The sequence below is a fragment of the Schistocerca cancellata genome, chromosome 8 (assembly GCF_023864275.1).
Source record: "Schistocerca cancellata isolate TAMUIC-IGC-003103 chromosome 8, iqSchCanc2.1, whole genome shotgun sequence".
Classification (NCBI taxonomy): Eukaryota; Metazoa; Arthropoda; class Insecta; order Orthoptera; family Acrididae; genus Schistocerca; species Schistocerca cancellata.
In genome coordinates this window covers 365,078,336-365,096,339 of record NC_064633.1, presented here as the reverse complement: position 1 = coordinate 365,096,339, position 18,004 = coordinate 365,078,336, and the positions used below count along the sequence as shown (strand labels likewise).

Sequence of the window (18,004 nt, the reverse complement as noted above, 5' to 3'; positions counted from 1 at the left end):
AAAAAAATACAAAAGTTCAAAAAATGTCCAACAGATGGCGCTTCATCTGATCAGAATAGCAATAATTAGCATAACAAAGTAAGACAAACCAAAGATGATGTTCTTTACAGGAAATGCTCACTATGTCCACCATCATTCCTCCATAATAGCTGTAGTCGAGGAATAATGTTGTGAACAGCACTGTAAAGCATGTCCAGAGTTATGGTGAGGCATTGGCGTCTGATGTTGTCTTTCAACATCCCTATAGATGTCGGTCGATCACGACACAGTTGCGACTTCAGGTAACCCCAAAGCCAATAATCGCACGGACTGAGGTCTGGGAACCCGGAAGGCCAAGCATGACAAAAGTGGCGGCTGAGCACACGATCATCACCAAACGACGCGCCCAAGAGATATTTCACGCATCTAGCAATATGGGGTGGAGCGCCATCCTGCATAAACATTGTACATTCCAGAAGATGTGTTTATCAGCCAGGCTGGGGATGATGCGATTCTGTAACATATCGGCGTACCTCTCGCTCGTCCCGGTAGCAGTTACAAAACCAGAATCACGCATTTCCTCGAAGAAAAAAGGCCTGATAATTGTATATGTGGTAAATCCAACCCATACTGTGACTTTCTTGTCATGCAGTGGAGTTACACAAGAGTTCTAGGATTTTTGGTAGCCCAAATTCCGCAGGTGTGGGTGTTGACAGACCCTCGGAGTGTGAAATGAGCTTCCTCAGTCCACAACACATTACTCAACCAATCGTCATCTTCTGCATCTCTTGAAATGCCCACACCGCAAATGCCCTCTGCTTCACTAAATCGCCAGGTAACAGTTCATGATGCCGATGGATTTTGTACGGACGGAGGGTACGCCTCAGTGCCAACCAAACAGTAGTGTATGGAATGCCCGTGCGACTGCACGAGCACTGACTTCCCCATGCATAGACAAATCCGCTACAGTCTCCATTTCTTCCTGAACTGTCTCAGCAGTATTACACCTTGTGCTCGGTCAGCGACTACGGGGTCTATCGTCTAAACAACCCGTGGCTTCGAACTTCGAAATCATTCTCGCCACAGCTGCATTTGTCAGTGGTCCTTTACCCATTCGAATCCCCTTCCTATGGTGATAGGATCATAACACTGAACTATCACATTCCCCATTCTGATAATACAGCTTCACTAAAACACCTTGTCAGGTAACATCAACATGCTGCGACTGCCGGCGCATCTGATTGTATCTCTCATTACAGCTCCTTTTATACACGATTGTCACGCGCAGTCACTGATGTTTTGCTGTCCAGTGCCATCTGTCGGACATTTTGTGAACTTTGTTTCTTTTTTTGGTTCTAATAAAACCTCATGTCATTCCAAGCATGTGTGTCGATTTTTACCTCTCTATCTACATTTTTCCGTGGTTTATTAAGTTTTCAAATTTATACTGACTTTTTGATAACCCGGTACTTTAAAAATTATAATTTACTGACTGTGTATTCATTGTATATCCATAAGACTATTAAGTTTGTAAAAGAGAATGATCATTTAGGCCTAATGAATAGTTCATAATTACAACACACAAATGAGATGCAATTATCATAGGATACTTAGTAATAAAAGGGCTACAGATTGCAGTCTCCTTGAAGCTGAAAGACAATTCTATAACAGATTGCCACATGGTATAAAGCAACTTCATGGAAATCTTTTTAAAGGCAAATTGAAACAGTTGTTAATTGAAGAATGCTTACACACTCTCAAAGGTTTTTGAGCTCCATTACTGACAGTTCTGCTTTTATACGCTGCAGTATGTTAATGGTGGTAAATGTTTACATAATAGTATATAATGTGCTACTTAATGTTTATATTCATTATTGGTGTGACATATCATTTTTGTAAATGTACAAAAAATGACAATGACCAAGAGTGTCAACTTATTATGGACTATAATAATAGTAATAATAATAACAATAACAATTATTATTATTATTATTACTATTATTACTAAAACAGCAACTGCAAGCCAGGAGGGCCTTTTTCCGTGCACCAAGTTTCTTGCTCAGAAAGTTACATACATAATGCATTCTAATGGGCATGTCAGTAAGTGACATCTGTTTGCTCAGTTTATTTGTGTTGTGTGTGTGTGTGTGTGTGTGTGTGTGTGTGTGTGTGTGTGTGTGTGTGTGTCACCGTTGACTACCAACTGTTGTCATGGAAACAAAAATCCTACATCACTGACAGTATTACGGACCTCGTCAGATCTGGATATTCAATGTGCTCAGCCATGAGTCACATAATAAACATACTGTGTCATCCGAACAAGACATGGCCAGGGCAAAAGCACCACATGCACAAAGATGCGAGCCAATGCCAGTGCCATAGACTCACCACTTGCAAGAGTTCTACCAGCACTGAGGATGAAGATATCGACTTCGCCGTGGCCAATTACCAGGTAAGTACAATCCACCAATGACTCTATGACGACAGAGAGAAGCCTACTCAGAAGATATTAAAGCAGTTCGCACTCACTTGGTTATAGATCATCGTCCAGGGCTGACTTAGGTAGGGAACTGTTATAACGTCAAGTTGAACACATATATTTCAGAACGACACAACACATATAAGTCACAGAGCAAGTTGACAAGCAATACATGTGAACACGGTAACATTCGAATGAGCACTGAGTTCAAGTCTAGCGGCCGCTGCCTGGCTGGCCGCTTACCGTATTTACTCGAATCTAAGCCGCACCTGAAAAATGAGACTCGAAATAAAGGAAAAAAAATAATTCCCGAACCTAAGCCGCACCTGAAATTTGAGACTCGAAATTCAAGGGGAGAGAAAAGTTTTAGGCCGCATCTCCAAATCGAAACAAAGTTGGCCCATTGTAATATGATAGACAATTTAGGTCGAATGAATGACGATACAGCTACAGTAGTTTGGTTCGAGTTGTAAGCTTAGCAGTTAAGCTTTACCACATAGCCATTGCTATGCGTCAGGCGCTCCGTCCGTATTTATACGGATACCCTTCCTTTTTCACGTGCTTCGTCTGGTTTGAATCGATTGCTTATTTTGCTTTGATCTGATAAATGCCGTTTTCTTTGTTATAGGTGTTTGCGTCACTCTTAAGCTGAAAATGCATTACTGCACTGTATCATGCATTGTTTGTCGCATTCTGATAGTGCGTGTTTACGGCCAGTCGCGGCTCGCAGCATGGCTTGCTTTTGTGCGCGCTACCGCCGCGTACAATTAAAAAAAAAAGAGAGAGAGAGAGAGAGAGAGAGGAATCGTCTCATTAGCGAAACAATGGCAAGCGACTGCTATTTGTTGTTACTTACACTGCTGCTTTCTTTGATAATGATCAACAAGAATCAAATAATAGACTGCATATGATAGAACATGTTCTGAACGAGAGTTTGTGAAAATTTTTCTCCGTTTGAAAATCTTTGCGGCCGGTTCTTTATTACATCAAATTCTGCACAGAAATTACAGTCATCTTAGATTTAAAAATCTAGTCACTTGCCGTGCTTCATTTCTGACTGTATCACTATTAGACATAAGAATAATACGAATATAAACATGACATGATATGTATATTCTTCCACGTTTGCTGTTGTCTCACTCTATAGTTTCGTAGTTTATTAGGCAGACAGGATTTAAATGAGATAGCAGCAAACACGAAAGAATACATGGCAAAATGTTTATATTCGTATTATTCTTATGGTGAAGAGAATACTGTATGTGATTCAAATTTCATCAGGTTCCTATTAGCAACCATCTCTTCTCACAGATAGGAAAAAATTCAGAACGTAGAGTTGGCCATATTGACAAACATCCCAAACAGTCTTGCCAGTCAGATTTTCGTAGTACACTGAAATTGTGCTACATTCGAAGATGAACAATACGGAATTTGTATTTACTTCGTTGGATAATGTATGAAAATGCAGTGGTCGAAACTCGCGGCGGAGAAAAAAAAAAATCTCGTCTTCCACTTTTTTTTTAAAAAAAATTATTTACTGACGCAGAGGTTTTGGCGCCAGTATTTATCTTTGTGCCTACAAAGTATGCTTGCATAGCGCTACATGTATTCGCCGGCAGAAGTTAGTTGTGGCGGCACATACGAACATTTTTCATAACTTCCGCTAGCTTTGCACTCGATTCTAAGCCGCAGGCGGTTTTTTGGATTACGAAAACCGGAAAAAAAGTGCGGCTTAGATTCGAGTAAATACGGTAGGTGGCGCAGCTGCTGCATGGCTGGCAGACAGCGCCGCATGTAGAGGACGCGCGTAATTGCGCGGCGGCACTTTGAATGATCAGCGAGTCACAGCACTTTTCCCCCCTTTGAAATTGTTGCACTGGTCTTGATGGAGGTGGCCTGGAGATTGCTAACGTCATAGGTGTTGTTTGACTGACCATAAAGTCTCGAGGAGGAGGCTTCCTGTAAGGACGGAAGTGTCCCCGATGTTAATGGGTCGAGATGACAGGATACGTAGGGGTCGAATCTGCTGGGGCCCCGTGCACCAATCTGCCCGTTGTGGCAAGCCCAGTTGATATAACTGGAGACATGGGCGATGTGTCGGCGTCCGTAGGAGGAGGTGAGTGATTGGCTCCTACACAGGATAGTCATCCGGTTCCTGCATGGGCACGTCTCCTGATGGCGTCCGTTCTTGTGCTGGCACTGAGATGACAGTGAGAGGGCTGCATTGTGAGTATTGAGAGATGCCAAGATCCCGAGCGTCAGGTAGAGCCGAAGCTGGTCCGAATGACGCACTGCAACACCTGTGTCCATCTGGATTCCATACAGGCGTTGGCCACGGTGTTGTAAGATGCGGTCCGCACTCCATTTTGGCTGCCTGCCATATCCCCGTACCCAGACGAGGTTGTCGGCAGTGAACCAGCCAAGTGAAGGCACCCACGGACGTGAGGTGGAAGGCCGCAGAAGATGAAGAAGAGAGCGGGGCTGTCGGCCATGTAAGAGCTCAGCCGAGCTGTGGTCGCCCATGGGGGTGAAACGGTAAGACGCCAGAAACTGGAGGTGCGCATCATCAGCAGCAGAAGAAGTCAGAAGTTTCCACATCTGAGCCTTAAATGCGCGGACCAATCGTTCAGCCTCACCGTTTGACTGTGGATGGAACGGCGGAGCCGTGACATGCATAACGCCGTGACGAGCACAAAAATCCACAAATTCGGAAGAAGCAAATTGCGGACCATTATCAGTAACGAGAGTAGAGGGAAGGCCTTCCAAAGAAAAAATGCGGGCGAGAGCACTTGTGATTGCCGCGGTGGTAGGCAACGTGCAACAGCGGCGGTAGGCGACGTGCAACGGACAATGAAAGGAAAGTTAGAGTAGGCGTCAGTTACGAAGAGCCTATAAAGGGTCCCGCAAAGTCAGCATGAATGCACTCCCAGGGCTTCTCAGGCGAAGGCCACAGTGACAAAGATGACTTCGGGGCGGCGGCCTGTGACGCACAAGAGCCGCAGGCAGCAACCTTGTGTGCTATTTCAGAGTCGATGCCAGGCCAGTACACATGATGGCGCGCCAGAGATTTTGTGCGAGACACACCCCAGTACCCTTGGTGAAGGAGGTGCAAGACCGAAGCACGCAAAGATGCAGGTACCACAACACACGGCGAAGCATTGTCAGTGGAAAGGAGGATAACACCATCCCTAGCCGTGAGGCGGTAGCACAAAGCGTAGTAGTTCCACACGGATCAGAAGTCTTAGCGGATGGACGATCTGACCAACCCTTCTGAATACAGCGTAAAACCCTGGAGAGGGTAGGGTCAGAACCCGTAGCAGCGCCCAGCCGGTCCCTGGTGATGGGGAATCCGTCCACAACCTGCTGCTCGGCAACATGCAGGTGGAAACACAAAAGTTCGTTCCTATCGAATGCCAGATCAGGACCCATGGGAAGGCAAGACAGAGCATCAGCATTCGCTTGTTGAGCCGTTGGCTGGAAATGAATCTAATAATTGAAACTAGACAAGTAAAGAGTCCAGCGCTGGAGGCGGTGGGCAGCCTTGTCGGGAAGTGACATTGATGGACGAAACAAGGAAACAAGTGGTTTGTGATCTGTAACAAGATGAAATTTGGAGCCATAAAGAAAAACACCAAACTTATGAAGAGCATAAATAATGGCCAAAGCTTCTTTTTCAATTTGAGAATACTTTTGTTGGGCATCCGTGAGCGTTTTGGAGGCATAAGCAATGGGTTGTTCTGAACCCTCAGAAAAACGGTGCGCAAGGACTGCACCGACCCTGTATTGAGAGGCGTCCGTGGCAAGAACAAGATGTTGGCCAGGTCGATAAGTAGCCAGGCACGGGGCCTGTTCAGCATAGTCTTAAATTTCTGGAAAGCCGCATCACATGACATGGACCAGTGAACACGTGTTTATGCGACAGGTGATGCAACAGCTGAGCCACCGAAGCCGCAGATGGTAAAAACTTGTGATAGTATGCTATTTTCCCCAAGAATGCCTGCAGTTCCTTAACAGATGTAGGTCGAGGAAGGGCATCAATCGCAGCGACAGTTTGCTGAAGCAGACGAATACCATCCCGAGAGAGTTGAAACCCCAAATACGTGATAGATGCCTGAAAAAATTGTGATTTCTGAAGATTACACTTAAGACCGGCAGTCTGTAAGACATGAAAAAGTGTGTGGAGCTTTTGTAGTTGTTCTTCAGTGGTGGAGCCAGTGACAAAAATGTCGTCCATGTAATTGATACACCCAGGGACAGGGAGCAGTAATTGTTCCAAGAATTGCTGAAAGAGAGCAGGGGCGCTAGCAACCCCGAATGGCAAGCGTTGGTATTGATAGAGGCCAAAAGGCGTGTTAAGGACCAGAAACTGCCGGGAAGCAACATCGAGAGGAAGTTGATGATAAGCTTCTGACAGGTCAGTTTTAGGAAAATACTGGCCTCCAGCAAGGGTAGTGAACAGTTCTTCAGGTCGGGGCATAGGATAAGTGTCGATGAGGCACTGAGCATTTACAGTGGCTTTGAAATCATCACAGAGACGAATATCATCATTTGGCTTAGCAACGACAACGACAGGAGAGGACCACTCACTGGAAGTGACAGGAAGCAAGACCCCTGAAGTAGTGAGATGATCCAGCTCCCGTTTTACCCGATCAGAAAGGGCCACAGGAATGGGCCGAACCCGAAAAAACTTAGGCCGAGCAGTGGGTTTGAGCGTGATATGAGCTTCAAATTCGTTTGCACGGCCTAACCCAGGAGAAAAACGGGACAAAAATGTCATCGACAAGGAATCCAATTGAGCATAAGGAATAGCATCAGAGATGATATTGATAGAGTCACCTATGGAGAACCCAAAAATGAGAAAGGCATCGAAACCAAAAAGATTTTCTGCGTTGCTCTGGTCAACCACAAATATGGGAACAGTGCGAACGACGGATTTGTAAGATACCTCAGCATTAAATTGTCCCAAGACAGAAATCTTCTGTTTATTGTACGTCCGTAATTGCCGAGTGACAGGTGACAGGAGTGGAGAACCCAACTGATGATACGTCTGAGAATTAATTATAATGGCAGCAGAACAGGTATCCACCTGCATGCGAACATCTCGACCAAGGATTTGGACAGTGAGGAATAACTTCCCTGAAAGGAAAGAAGTGTTGTAATTGACAGACAACACAGAATCAGAATCAGCGCCATGTTCATGAACATCATATATGCGGTCGGATTTGCAAATGGAAGACACATGACCTTTCTTTTTGCAATTGTGACACACAGCCCAACTTTGGGGACAATCCTCGCATGAATGTTTCGTAAAACACTGCGGACATGAAGGAAGTTGCTAGGGTTCAAATGGCTCTGAGCACTATGGGACTCAACTGCTGAGGTCATTAGTCCCCTAGAACTTAGAACTAGTTAAACCTAACTAACCTAAGGACATCACAAACATCCATGCCCGAGGCAGGATTGGAACCTGCGACCGTAGCAGTCTTGCGGTTCCAGACTGCGGCGCCTTTAACCGCACGGCCACTTCGGCCAGCAGTTGCTAGGGGTTTTGCTGCAGTTTCTTAGAGGGTTGTTTACGGTTAGGCCGAGGCTGCGCGTGGGAGCGCACTGCGGTCACGTCGGCCGGCGAGGACACGCCGCACGCGCCGTCAACAGCGCACAGAGGTTGTATTTCCCCGACATCACCCCACGCCTCTATTTGCACCCCAGTGGCGCGAGAAATTTCAAAAGACTGCGCGATGGAGAGGATTTCATCTGGAGTCGGATTTGCCAACTGAAGGGTATGTTGCCGAACTTCTTTGTCAGGCGCCGACCGGATAATAGCATCCCGTACCATGGAATCAGCATAGGATTCTTTGTGAACGTCAGTAATAAATTGACACTTTTGACTGAGGCCATGAAGTTCAGCAGCCCAAGCGCGATAGGATTGATGCAGTTGTTTTTGACAATGATAAAAGGCAACACGAGAGGCTACCACATGCGTTTGCTTTTGAAAATAGACAGACAGAAGTGAGCACATTTCAGCAAAGGACAAAGACACAGGGTCTTTCAAAGGAGCCAATTGCAACAACAACCGATACATTTGAGGTGAAATCCAGGAAAGGAACAGAGACTTGCATGTTTGTTCGTCCGCGACATGAAATGCCAAGAAGTGCTGTCGAAGACGTTTTTCGTAATCAGACCAGTCTTCCGCCGTCTCGTCGTAAGGAGGAAAAGGAGGTATAGACAATGATGAGAAACGCCCTGCATTTGGTGCCGCTACGAAATCGCGAATTGCCGATGTTAGAAGCGTTTGCTGTTCAATGAGACCTTGCAATAGTTGCTCGACAGTAGCCATGGAAACCTGTGGGTCAACGGTGAAAAGGAAGAATCCACTACCTCATCGCCAATTTTTATAACATCAAGTTGAACACATATATTTCAGAAGGACACAACACATATAAGTCACAGAGCAAGTTGACAAGCAATACATGTGAACACTGTAACATTCGAATGAGCACTGAGTCCAAGTCTAGCGGCCGCTGCTTGGCTGGCCGCTTAGGTGGCACAGCTGCTGCATGGCTGGCAGACAGCGCCGCATGTAGAGGACACGCATAATTGCGCTGCGGCACTTTGAATGATCGGCGAGTCACAACAGGAACGTCGTTTAGTGAACTCTTAGAAGTGACCAGACAGTCGTTATAAATTGCATTTGCTACGTACTGTGACAATGACCTATGATTATTTGCACTTAGCCATTGAGGGCCTTTTTTGTGTTATATTACAAGCAGTGTTGCAGACTTAATCATTCAGCAAGTCACAAAGATAAGCAAACCTTTTTAACTCATTTGTGTGACTTTGTTATTAATTTGTAGGAGGGTTGTAGAACCTCTGTTCTCCTATCGTGTTACCTGCCCCTGGGGCACAGATGTGTAATAGTAGCAGGGAGAAATTGTGTTAGTGATGTACTGCACCAGAAGCTATTTCACAAACTCGGCCTCCACAGCTGTAGCGACGAGGTCTTTACAAAACTGGTGATGAGAGTTTACAAACACAAGACATATTGTAGACAGTGGTTTCTGGCATTGTGGTAGAAAGCAGTTGAGTTGTTACTTCCATGGGCTGCAAAAAAATATGAGCAACTTTTGTGACTGACTAATGAGGACCAGCACATGCAACATTTGATGATGAGTTGACATTATCCATGACAAAGCTGTGCTGCTCAGTGTATAGATTTAGAGCAGTTGGACCCACTTTATTTGTCTACCTCAGCACGGGTGGTTGCATTTCTGCTGGTGCTCATAGCTTCAGCATCTATCCAATTAAATAATTTTAGTGATTGTCCGTATTATCAGCATGGCAGTATTGATTCTAGTTCAGCTTATCATCTGCCTGGGAGCAAAGAATTGTATATATGGTGTTTCTTTAATGGAAATGAAGAAAGATGTGATAAGATGAATGAAAATATCAGATGTTAGAAAGCATAAGGTTTCTCGTTCCTGGAATACTGTATTTTACTTCATACGTAATTTTTTATTCAAATTCAATGAAGTAAACACAAGTATCTTGAATCATTAAAAATATTTCTGTACTTTGTGACATTTCGCTTTTGTTCAGTTCTCTACTACTCTCAGTACAGATACTATGATGCACAAGTTTTCCAAATGTGTGATTCATTTATCTTAAAAACATGACATGTTTTGGAAAGACATGATCCCATTATGAAGTTACTGAAAGAAAATATTATGCCATTATGCCCAGTCGGTGAAAATGTTGTCATGTCTTCCCAAAACATTTTGTGTTTTTAAATTAAATAAATCACACATTTGGGCTACTGGTACATCATAATCTCCATGCTAATATCATGATACAGTTGTACTTTGACTTCACAATAGATAGCTGTACTACTCTTGTGCATCCATCCCATTCTCTTCCTTCATTTATTTAAGATATATAGAACTTTTAATATAAGTTGACTATTTGCTATTATAGGGGGCCTAAGGGAGTGTGGACAATGGAAGCAAAAGGTCTGAAGCCTGAGAAAGATATCTCTTTCAAAGATGCCATACCAACTAAGACTCATATGGCACTTGTGAAGTTAGCAGAGGCAGGTGGTGTATATACCAAATACATTTAGTCCTTGCATGCAGACTACCTTCTGTTTTATAAATTTATTTATTCTAAAAATATGTTGTAAATGGAAATTTATTAATTGACTGCTGATGTACATGTTTTATAAAATTCACCAATTTAACCATTTACATGTGATTTAAAATGTGTTTCTTACTGTGTAAATACTTCTTTTTGCATTTGTGGTGGTTGTGATTTGCTCATTGAATTCAGATAAGAACAGTATTTCTTTTCCATATCAATGTCACATTTTTTCGATTATTTGTGATGCACCTGGGATTCTGTTATTTTACATTATTAAATAAAATGGTTTGTCAGAATACAAATAAAATAAACTGAATGGTATCAGGAGAGTCACCGAGCACCATTGAGGTTAGAGAAATAAAATAAGATGCTAAATTGCTGAAGCTTTGAATCAATCCATGAGAAGGAGATGTTAGTATTTTCAACATTGCAGTCCAGTCAGCAATTGTGATAATCTAATATGTAAGAAATTATCAGCCTCGATTGCAGGAATGGTACCAACCTTTACCTAGGTTTCAGCCCAAGTAATTGAGCCTTCTTCAGAAGATAAACCTGAGTCTATAATATGTCTACGAGGGCATAGTCTTGGTGGTGACTTAGTACTTACGTACTGCAATTTTAAAATGTGACAACGCGTATTCAGGCTGTTTTAGTTTTATTTTTAGACCATTCCCTCGTAGACATATAATAGAATCAGGTTTATCTTCTGAAGAAGGCTCAATTACTTGGGCTGAAACCTAGGTAAATGTTGGTATCATTACACAGTCGAGGCTGATAATTTCTTATATATTAGAAGAAGATGCATTGAGACGGCACAATTAGACGAACACTGGTTGTAAAAGAAAAGAATACAGATTCATGTTAAAAATACAAGTATATTGAAAATGTCTAACTAATTTTATTCTTCAATAATAGATATTTCACTAATGAAACAATAAAATGAGGACAGGCAAACACTCACTTTTTACTAAGTTTAGCACATAGAAAAATATGATAGCATAGAGATGTTACTAGCTTTCAAGCTACCAATTTGTTTCTACTTTAAGCGCCCCCCCCCCCCCCCAACACACACACACACACACACACACACACACACACACACACACAGAGAGAGAGAGAGAGAGAGAGAGAGAGAGAGAGAGAGAGAGAGGGGGGGGGGGGGGCTGAGTAGCAGTAGAAAAAAAAATGCGTGGAAAATATACAATTCAGAGCACACATAGGGGGACATGTAGGTACAAGATTCATAAAAAGGAGGAATGGTGTGGAAAATGATAGGAAGGGTAAGTGGACGGCAAGCATAAGAGAGAGAGAGAAGGGGCTAGTGGAGGTTAGGCCAGGGAATGTATGAGAGCAAGTAATTTGTTGGCGGAACAGTTCCCATCTACTCTGATGCTTGGGGGTGGGGATTATTGTATGGCTACTGAAGCAACTATTGGTGTTGTGGTATTCAGCCTACTCAATAACTGGTTGGTAAAGTATGCAGTTATACAAAATTTGGCAGAGGCCATTCGTGCTTGTAGTAGACTGCTTGTTATTTGTCATTCCCCTGTAATATGTTGCACAGTAACTGCAGCACACTTGGTATATAAACTGGCTGACAGGAAATGCCTGTTGCTGGACTGGGATTGAAGGTAGTGTGTGATTGCATAGGGCAGGTATTGCATCTGAGTCTTTCACAGGTGGTGCAGATTTGACAGTGGCATAATAATGAAGATATTGCATAGGTTGTATGGGTGATGCATTACTACTTTGGACAATGGAAGAAATGGTGCAGGAAATTAGGCAACATATTGTCTTTCTGTAAAGGCTTGGACAATGTCATCAGCACATTTTGCTAAATCCCCCTTCCCACTGCAGATTTGTGTTCTCTTATCTATTAACAGAAAACAGGTGACTGATAAAAAATGGAGGCACCATTCATACTCAGTCCATTTGATATAAATGGAGCTTTTTATGGAGGTCATCTGAGAGATGGAAATCAACATCCAGGAAGGTTGGTTGCTGAATTGGGAGGTTGTGAAAGAAAGAACTGAGCTCTCTTTGTCATAGGTTGAGATCATGAAGTTGGTTAATCTACACCAGACAAGGGTTTTTGGTGCTGAGAAGATTCCTCTTAGGCAGCCCAGAAACAAGTTAGTGTAGAACGGTGTCCTGTAAGTATTTGTTGCAGTTCCACAGATTTGTTTGTAGACTTGGCCTTCAAACAAAAAAAATAATAATGGGTCAAATTTACTTAATCAGATGGATTAGACAGGTGGGTTTGGTATCAGCAGGGTTCTTATAGAGGAAGTGCTGGCCATGGGAATGAGACATGTTGGTGTACAGGGACAAAGCACACACAGTGGCAAGTAACAAGTCTGGTGTTAACAAGGGTAGGAACTGTGGAGAGGCAGTGGAGAAAGTGATGAGAGTCTTGGATATTGGAAGGAAGACAGTAGACAATTAATTGGAAGTGCTGGTCAGTTAAGGCAGAGGATCTCGCTCGGGAAACATTGTACCCAGCTATATCTACAATTGCATCTACACCTATACTCTGTGAACCACTGTGAAGTGCACGGCAGAGGGTATGTCCCACTATACCAGTTATTAGGACTTTTTCCCATTCCTTTTGCATCTGGAGGCAGGGAAAATGATTCTTTAAATGCCTCTGTGTGTACCGTAATTAAACTAATCTTATACTGATTGTCACTATGGGAGTGATATGTAGAGAGTTGTAGTAAATTTTAAGAGGCATCATTTAAAGCTGGTTCTTGAAACTTAGGTAGCAGACCTTCTTGGGATAGTTTCAGTCTATTCTCAATAGTCTAGCAGTTTCAGTTCTTTCAGCATTTAGTTGACACCCTCCCATGGGTCAGACAAACCTGTTACCTTTTGTGCTGCCCCTCGCTGTATATGTTCAATACCTCCTGCTAGTCCTATGTGGCACAGGTCCCTTGCACTTGAGAAATATTCTAGGCTGGTTACATGAGTGATTTGTAAGCAGTCTCGTTTGTAGGCTGATTGCATTGCAATAAACCAAAGTCTGATACCTGCTTTAACCATAACTGAACGTATTTCATCTTTCCATTTAATGTCCCTACCAAGTGATACACCTAAATATTTTTATGAGTTTACAGATTCCAGCTGTGACTCACTAATATTATATCATAGGACACTTTTTTTTCATTTTGTGAAGTGCACAGTTTTACATTTTTAGTCATTGAGAGCAAGCTGCCAGTAATTGAACCACTGTGAAATCTTAGCAAGGTGCAGTTGAATGTTTTTATATCTTCGTTCAGACTGTACTTCACTGTAGGAAACTGCATCATATGAGTTTACTGTTAATATTGTTCGCACAATGACTAATATACAACATGAACAGCAAGGGATCTAACACAGTTCCATGGGATGTCCAAGATAACTTGCCACCCCTGTCTCTATGTACGCCATGGTATCGTGCGTTTGATAATAAGTGCAGGTGTGGTGCTGAGTCCAATGCTTTTCAGAAATCGAGAATACTGCATCTACCTTATTGCCATGATTCATGGCTTTCAGATGTCATGTGAGAAAGGTGCAAGTTGGGTTTCACATGATCTATGTTTTCGAAATCCATGCTGGTTGTCATGGAGGAGGTTGTTCTATTCAAGATACCTCATTGTGTTTGAGCTCAGAATGTGTTCTAAGATTCTACAACAAATCTGTGTCAAGGATATTGGATGTTAGTTTTGAGGATCACTTCTCCTACTCTTATAGATAGGTGTGATATGTGCTTTCTTCCAACTAGTGAGGACAGTTTCTTTGTTTGATGGATCTATGATAGATTATAGTTAACAGGGGGGCTAACTCAGTTGCAAATTGGGTATAGAATCTGATGGGGATTCCATCTGGGTCTGGGGCTTTGTTCAATTTTAACAATTTCAGCTGTTTCTCAATGCCACTGACACTGTAGTTTACATCATGTAGGAAAACAGCCTATTTTCAACCACTATGTGCATCCAATAAGAATCAATCTCTTTCTGAACGGTTGGCCATGAGCTACAACTGGACTGCAAGAATCCCTCTGCCGCACACTGGGCTGTTGCTGTGTTTCGCAAAATACAGCTTTAACAGACTGACCGAATTATTCATTCAGATGTCAATGTTACTTTTGTGTAGCAGTACAACTGTGATTGTGTATCTGTAAATGTTTTAGTGTGATATACAAATAAATGCCTTGTGACGGCGATTAAAATTAAGTGCTTCACCAGCAGGCAGGAAAGTTTATTTACTGCATTTATAACTTATTCACACGTGAAACTGAAACTGGGACTCCTGTTTTTGTTATTTTGAAGAAGCAATAAAAACCTCAAACCTATGTGTTGGCAAGAGACCTGTACAGAGAATAATAAACAAAGGTGTCAGAGCTGTAGAAACTTCAGCAAAATTTGGTTTTGTGTCTTTTGGAAAGCACTGAAATCACAAGAAACTTGCATCACGAATGAATGGTTTTGACTACAATATTGTAAACTGCTCCTTGTTTGAAATGTAGGACTATGTAAGTAGTGAATAACCGACACCACAAACACTTGTTATAGTTATGTGTGAAAGGTAGCATTTCATCAGTGCAAAGAATCTAGAAAGACATTGGCTTCAAATATGGTAAGAAGGGTGTTTTTGATTGAAAGAAGTCACATAGGTGACACACGAACAACTACTCTTATAAAGATGCACTATACAAGAGAAGCCATTAGTTGAACACTGTATTAGATGAAACGTGAGTGAATTAGAATAATTCCATAAATACCTGCTGGAAAATGAGTGCTGGTACTAGCAGCTTTAAAGCTCCCATAGGAAAAGGTTCTGGGATACTTATTCTTCATGCTGGCTTTTCTTCTGGTTTCGTTCTTGAGAGTGACTTTTTATTAGTTTTAAGAAAACCAGCAGTGACTACCATTCAGAAATGAAAGTTTTCAATTTCAGAAAGTGGTTCACTGAGCAGTTCATGCCATATCTTGTCTGGAAGTCGGTCATTGTAATTACCATGATGTTAGCAAGAAAACACGGAGCCCATTAGGAAAGCTGGTATTGTAATCTGTTTTAAAAATAAAGATATTCCATGCAATACAAGCCAGACTCTTGCCTAACTTGTGCAGCTTGTTAATTTCTGCAAGTCACGCAACAGAAAATACAAAGTTGACTTTCTTGCACGTGAATGTGGTCACACAGTTTTGTATTTACACATGTTTCATTGTCAGTATAATCCTATAGAGTTAATTTGGGTGCAGGTTACGGGCTATGTGAGGGGGGAAAACAAAACATTCGAGATAAGACACTGAATTAATTTGCATGAAGCAATTAACATCCCTCCTTCAGTATGGGCACAGTGTGGGCGGCACGCTGAAAAGCTGCAGAAAGAAGACTTTGACAGTGAAGTGAAGATGAATATAAGCCTTGAACCTATCATCTTACATTTAGAATCAAATGGTTAGAACATGGACTCAGAGAGCAGTGACAATGATATCACTATATAGACATTGGAACAAAGTAAAGTAATAATATTTTTAGGTTTTAAAGACTCATGTTTTGAAAACTGTTTGTCAACATATCAACTGTATACATAGCATATGAGAACTTCTTAGACTTTATTGATTAGGAATTTGTATCCTATGAAGTTTGCAGACTGTAATGTTCAACATATTGCCCAAGGAGGAGTTAAGCGTTTCCCAGCATGTTGTATGCTCTAATTACTCGCGAGAATGTGTCCAGATAAATTTGTCAAAAACTCCAATATTCCAACAAGTTGAGATATTGGTGGTTTTCAGTGTTATCGGTCAGCATTCCCTCAAGTTATTCACAGAAGATGGTTAATTATTTGCTTGTTCAGTTGATCATCTATGTGGCCTCTTGCTGTAATGTCGAAAGAGTTTGTTCACACTCACAGCACCCATTGACAGCAAAAAAAAAAAAAAAAAAAAAAAAAAAAAAAAAAAAAAAAAAAAAAAAAAAAACCGCATAGTGACAGTTTTAATGAGTGTCTTTTTAACTAGTCTTTGTTGCCAGTAATTCTTTTTTATGTACAATGATTTACATTTAACTACAGTCAGACATACCCCCATACTAGCATTATACACATTTTAAAAAAAAATACATAGAGTAGAAGCAGTTGTCAAGCAAATGTAATGATTTTAGTTTGAATGTGAAGTTAATTTTATTGCGTATTACATTTTTACTTATAATACAAATCAAATTGCAATAAACAACTATTATAGCAACCAGTTTTCAGGATCTTGCCGTTAGATTATCATCGATTTCAGAAAAATTGCACTTGACGTCTGTACAAAGGCGTGTCAGCTGGTCTCACCTTCCAACGTCATGTGCTGTAGCTGTGGAGCAGTAAAGGCAACATAGAGACATAAAGAAAGACTTCCTCATGTAGGCAGTTGATTGAAATCGGTTTTAAAATGTATTATTCCCGTCGTAGATTTGAGCGTATAATACGATGTACCATAAGAAAATGAACCTGATTGTTGTCTGTAGTAACACAGTCCAGCAAAGCGGACTTTTGTTTGAATGCTCTCTGCTGCCACACATGCACAGACTTCATCCCCTCCACACTTCCCTATCGCTCTGCCTCTATGCGCAGAAATGCCTTCCTAGGTGATGCAGGCTATAATATGTAACTTTTCAGTGGTATGATGATTAAGATGGAGCAATACTCCTGGTTTCCTTTTCGTAAAAGAACATTTGTAAACAGAGTTGAGCATTTTTGCTTTTCTTTGCTACCCTCAACTACAGTTCCAGTCTTGTCTGTGAGTGACTGGACATGAACTTTGGTGCCAGTAAGGAGATGAATGAGGTTAATGTTGAAAGCAGGTAAAAGGTGGAATTATGGGGGTTGCCAGTTTGGGGGAGGGGAAGATGAATCCAGATGACAAGTATTGAGAAGGACTTGTTGTAGGTCATATGTGACATTTCCCCAGAGTTGTTTAATTGTGGGTCTACTAGAGGCCCCCTCTTCCCCCATGGTGTGTTGTGTTGTGGGTGGTGGTGGTGGTGGGGCAGCTGTCATATGTGCAAGAGTGTAGTGACTAGTAGCTTGCCTTAAATTTGCAGAATGTTCAGGTTATATTAAAAAGAGGGACCAAAGGCATGCATAGACATACTGCTAGATTTGTACCCATCATTTCAGCCAAAACAAGAATGCTACATAGATCCTCAGTGATGTTACATGGCAATTCTTTAAAGGAAGACTATGGATGTTTTCACGAAAGGCTGTTATAAACGTTTAGAGAAGCAACATTTGAGCACTTTACTCTTCTCAGTTCTCCGTTTTACATTTAGCAGAAGAAACACAAGAACAACTGAAGAGAGATTATGGTGTCTATATTGGGATACAGTCATTTTTCCCAAAGTCTGTTCATCAGTGGAATAAGAAAGTGAGAGAGAAATAATGACTTG

The 18,004-nt window shown here is 41.9% G+C and overlaps 1 protein-coding gene across 2 annotated transcripts in view; it reads left to right on the top strand.

Annotated features, from left to right (window-relative positions):
* LOC126094801 (NAD-dependent protein deacetylase Sirt6) overlaps positions 1 to 18,004 on the top strand; it is an 82,571-nt gene that overhangs the window by 29,678 nt on the left and 34,889 nt on the right. For both annotated transcript variants that reach the window (XM_049909369.1, XM_049909367.1), the window contains exon 3: positions 10,427 to 10,545. In XM_049909369.1, the coding sequence (XP_049765326.1) occupies positions 10,449 to 10,545 (97 nt within the window). In that variant the 5' untranslated portion in view covers positions 10,427 to 10,448. The remainder of the gene's footprint in view (positions 1 to 10,426; positions 10,546 to 18,004) is intronic.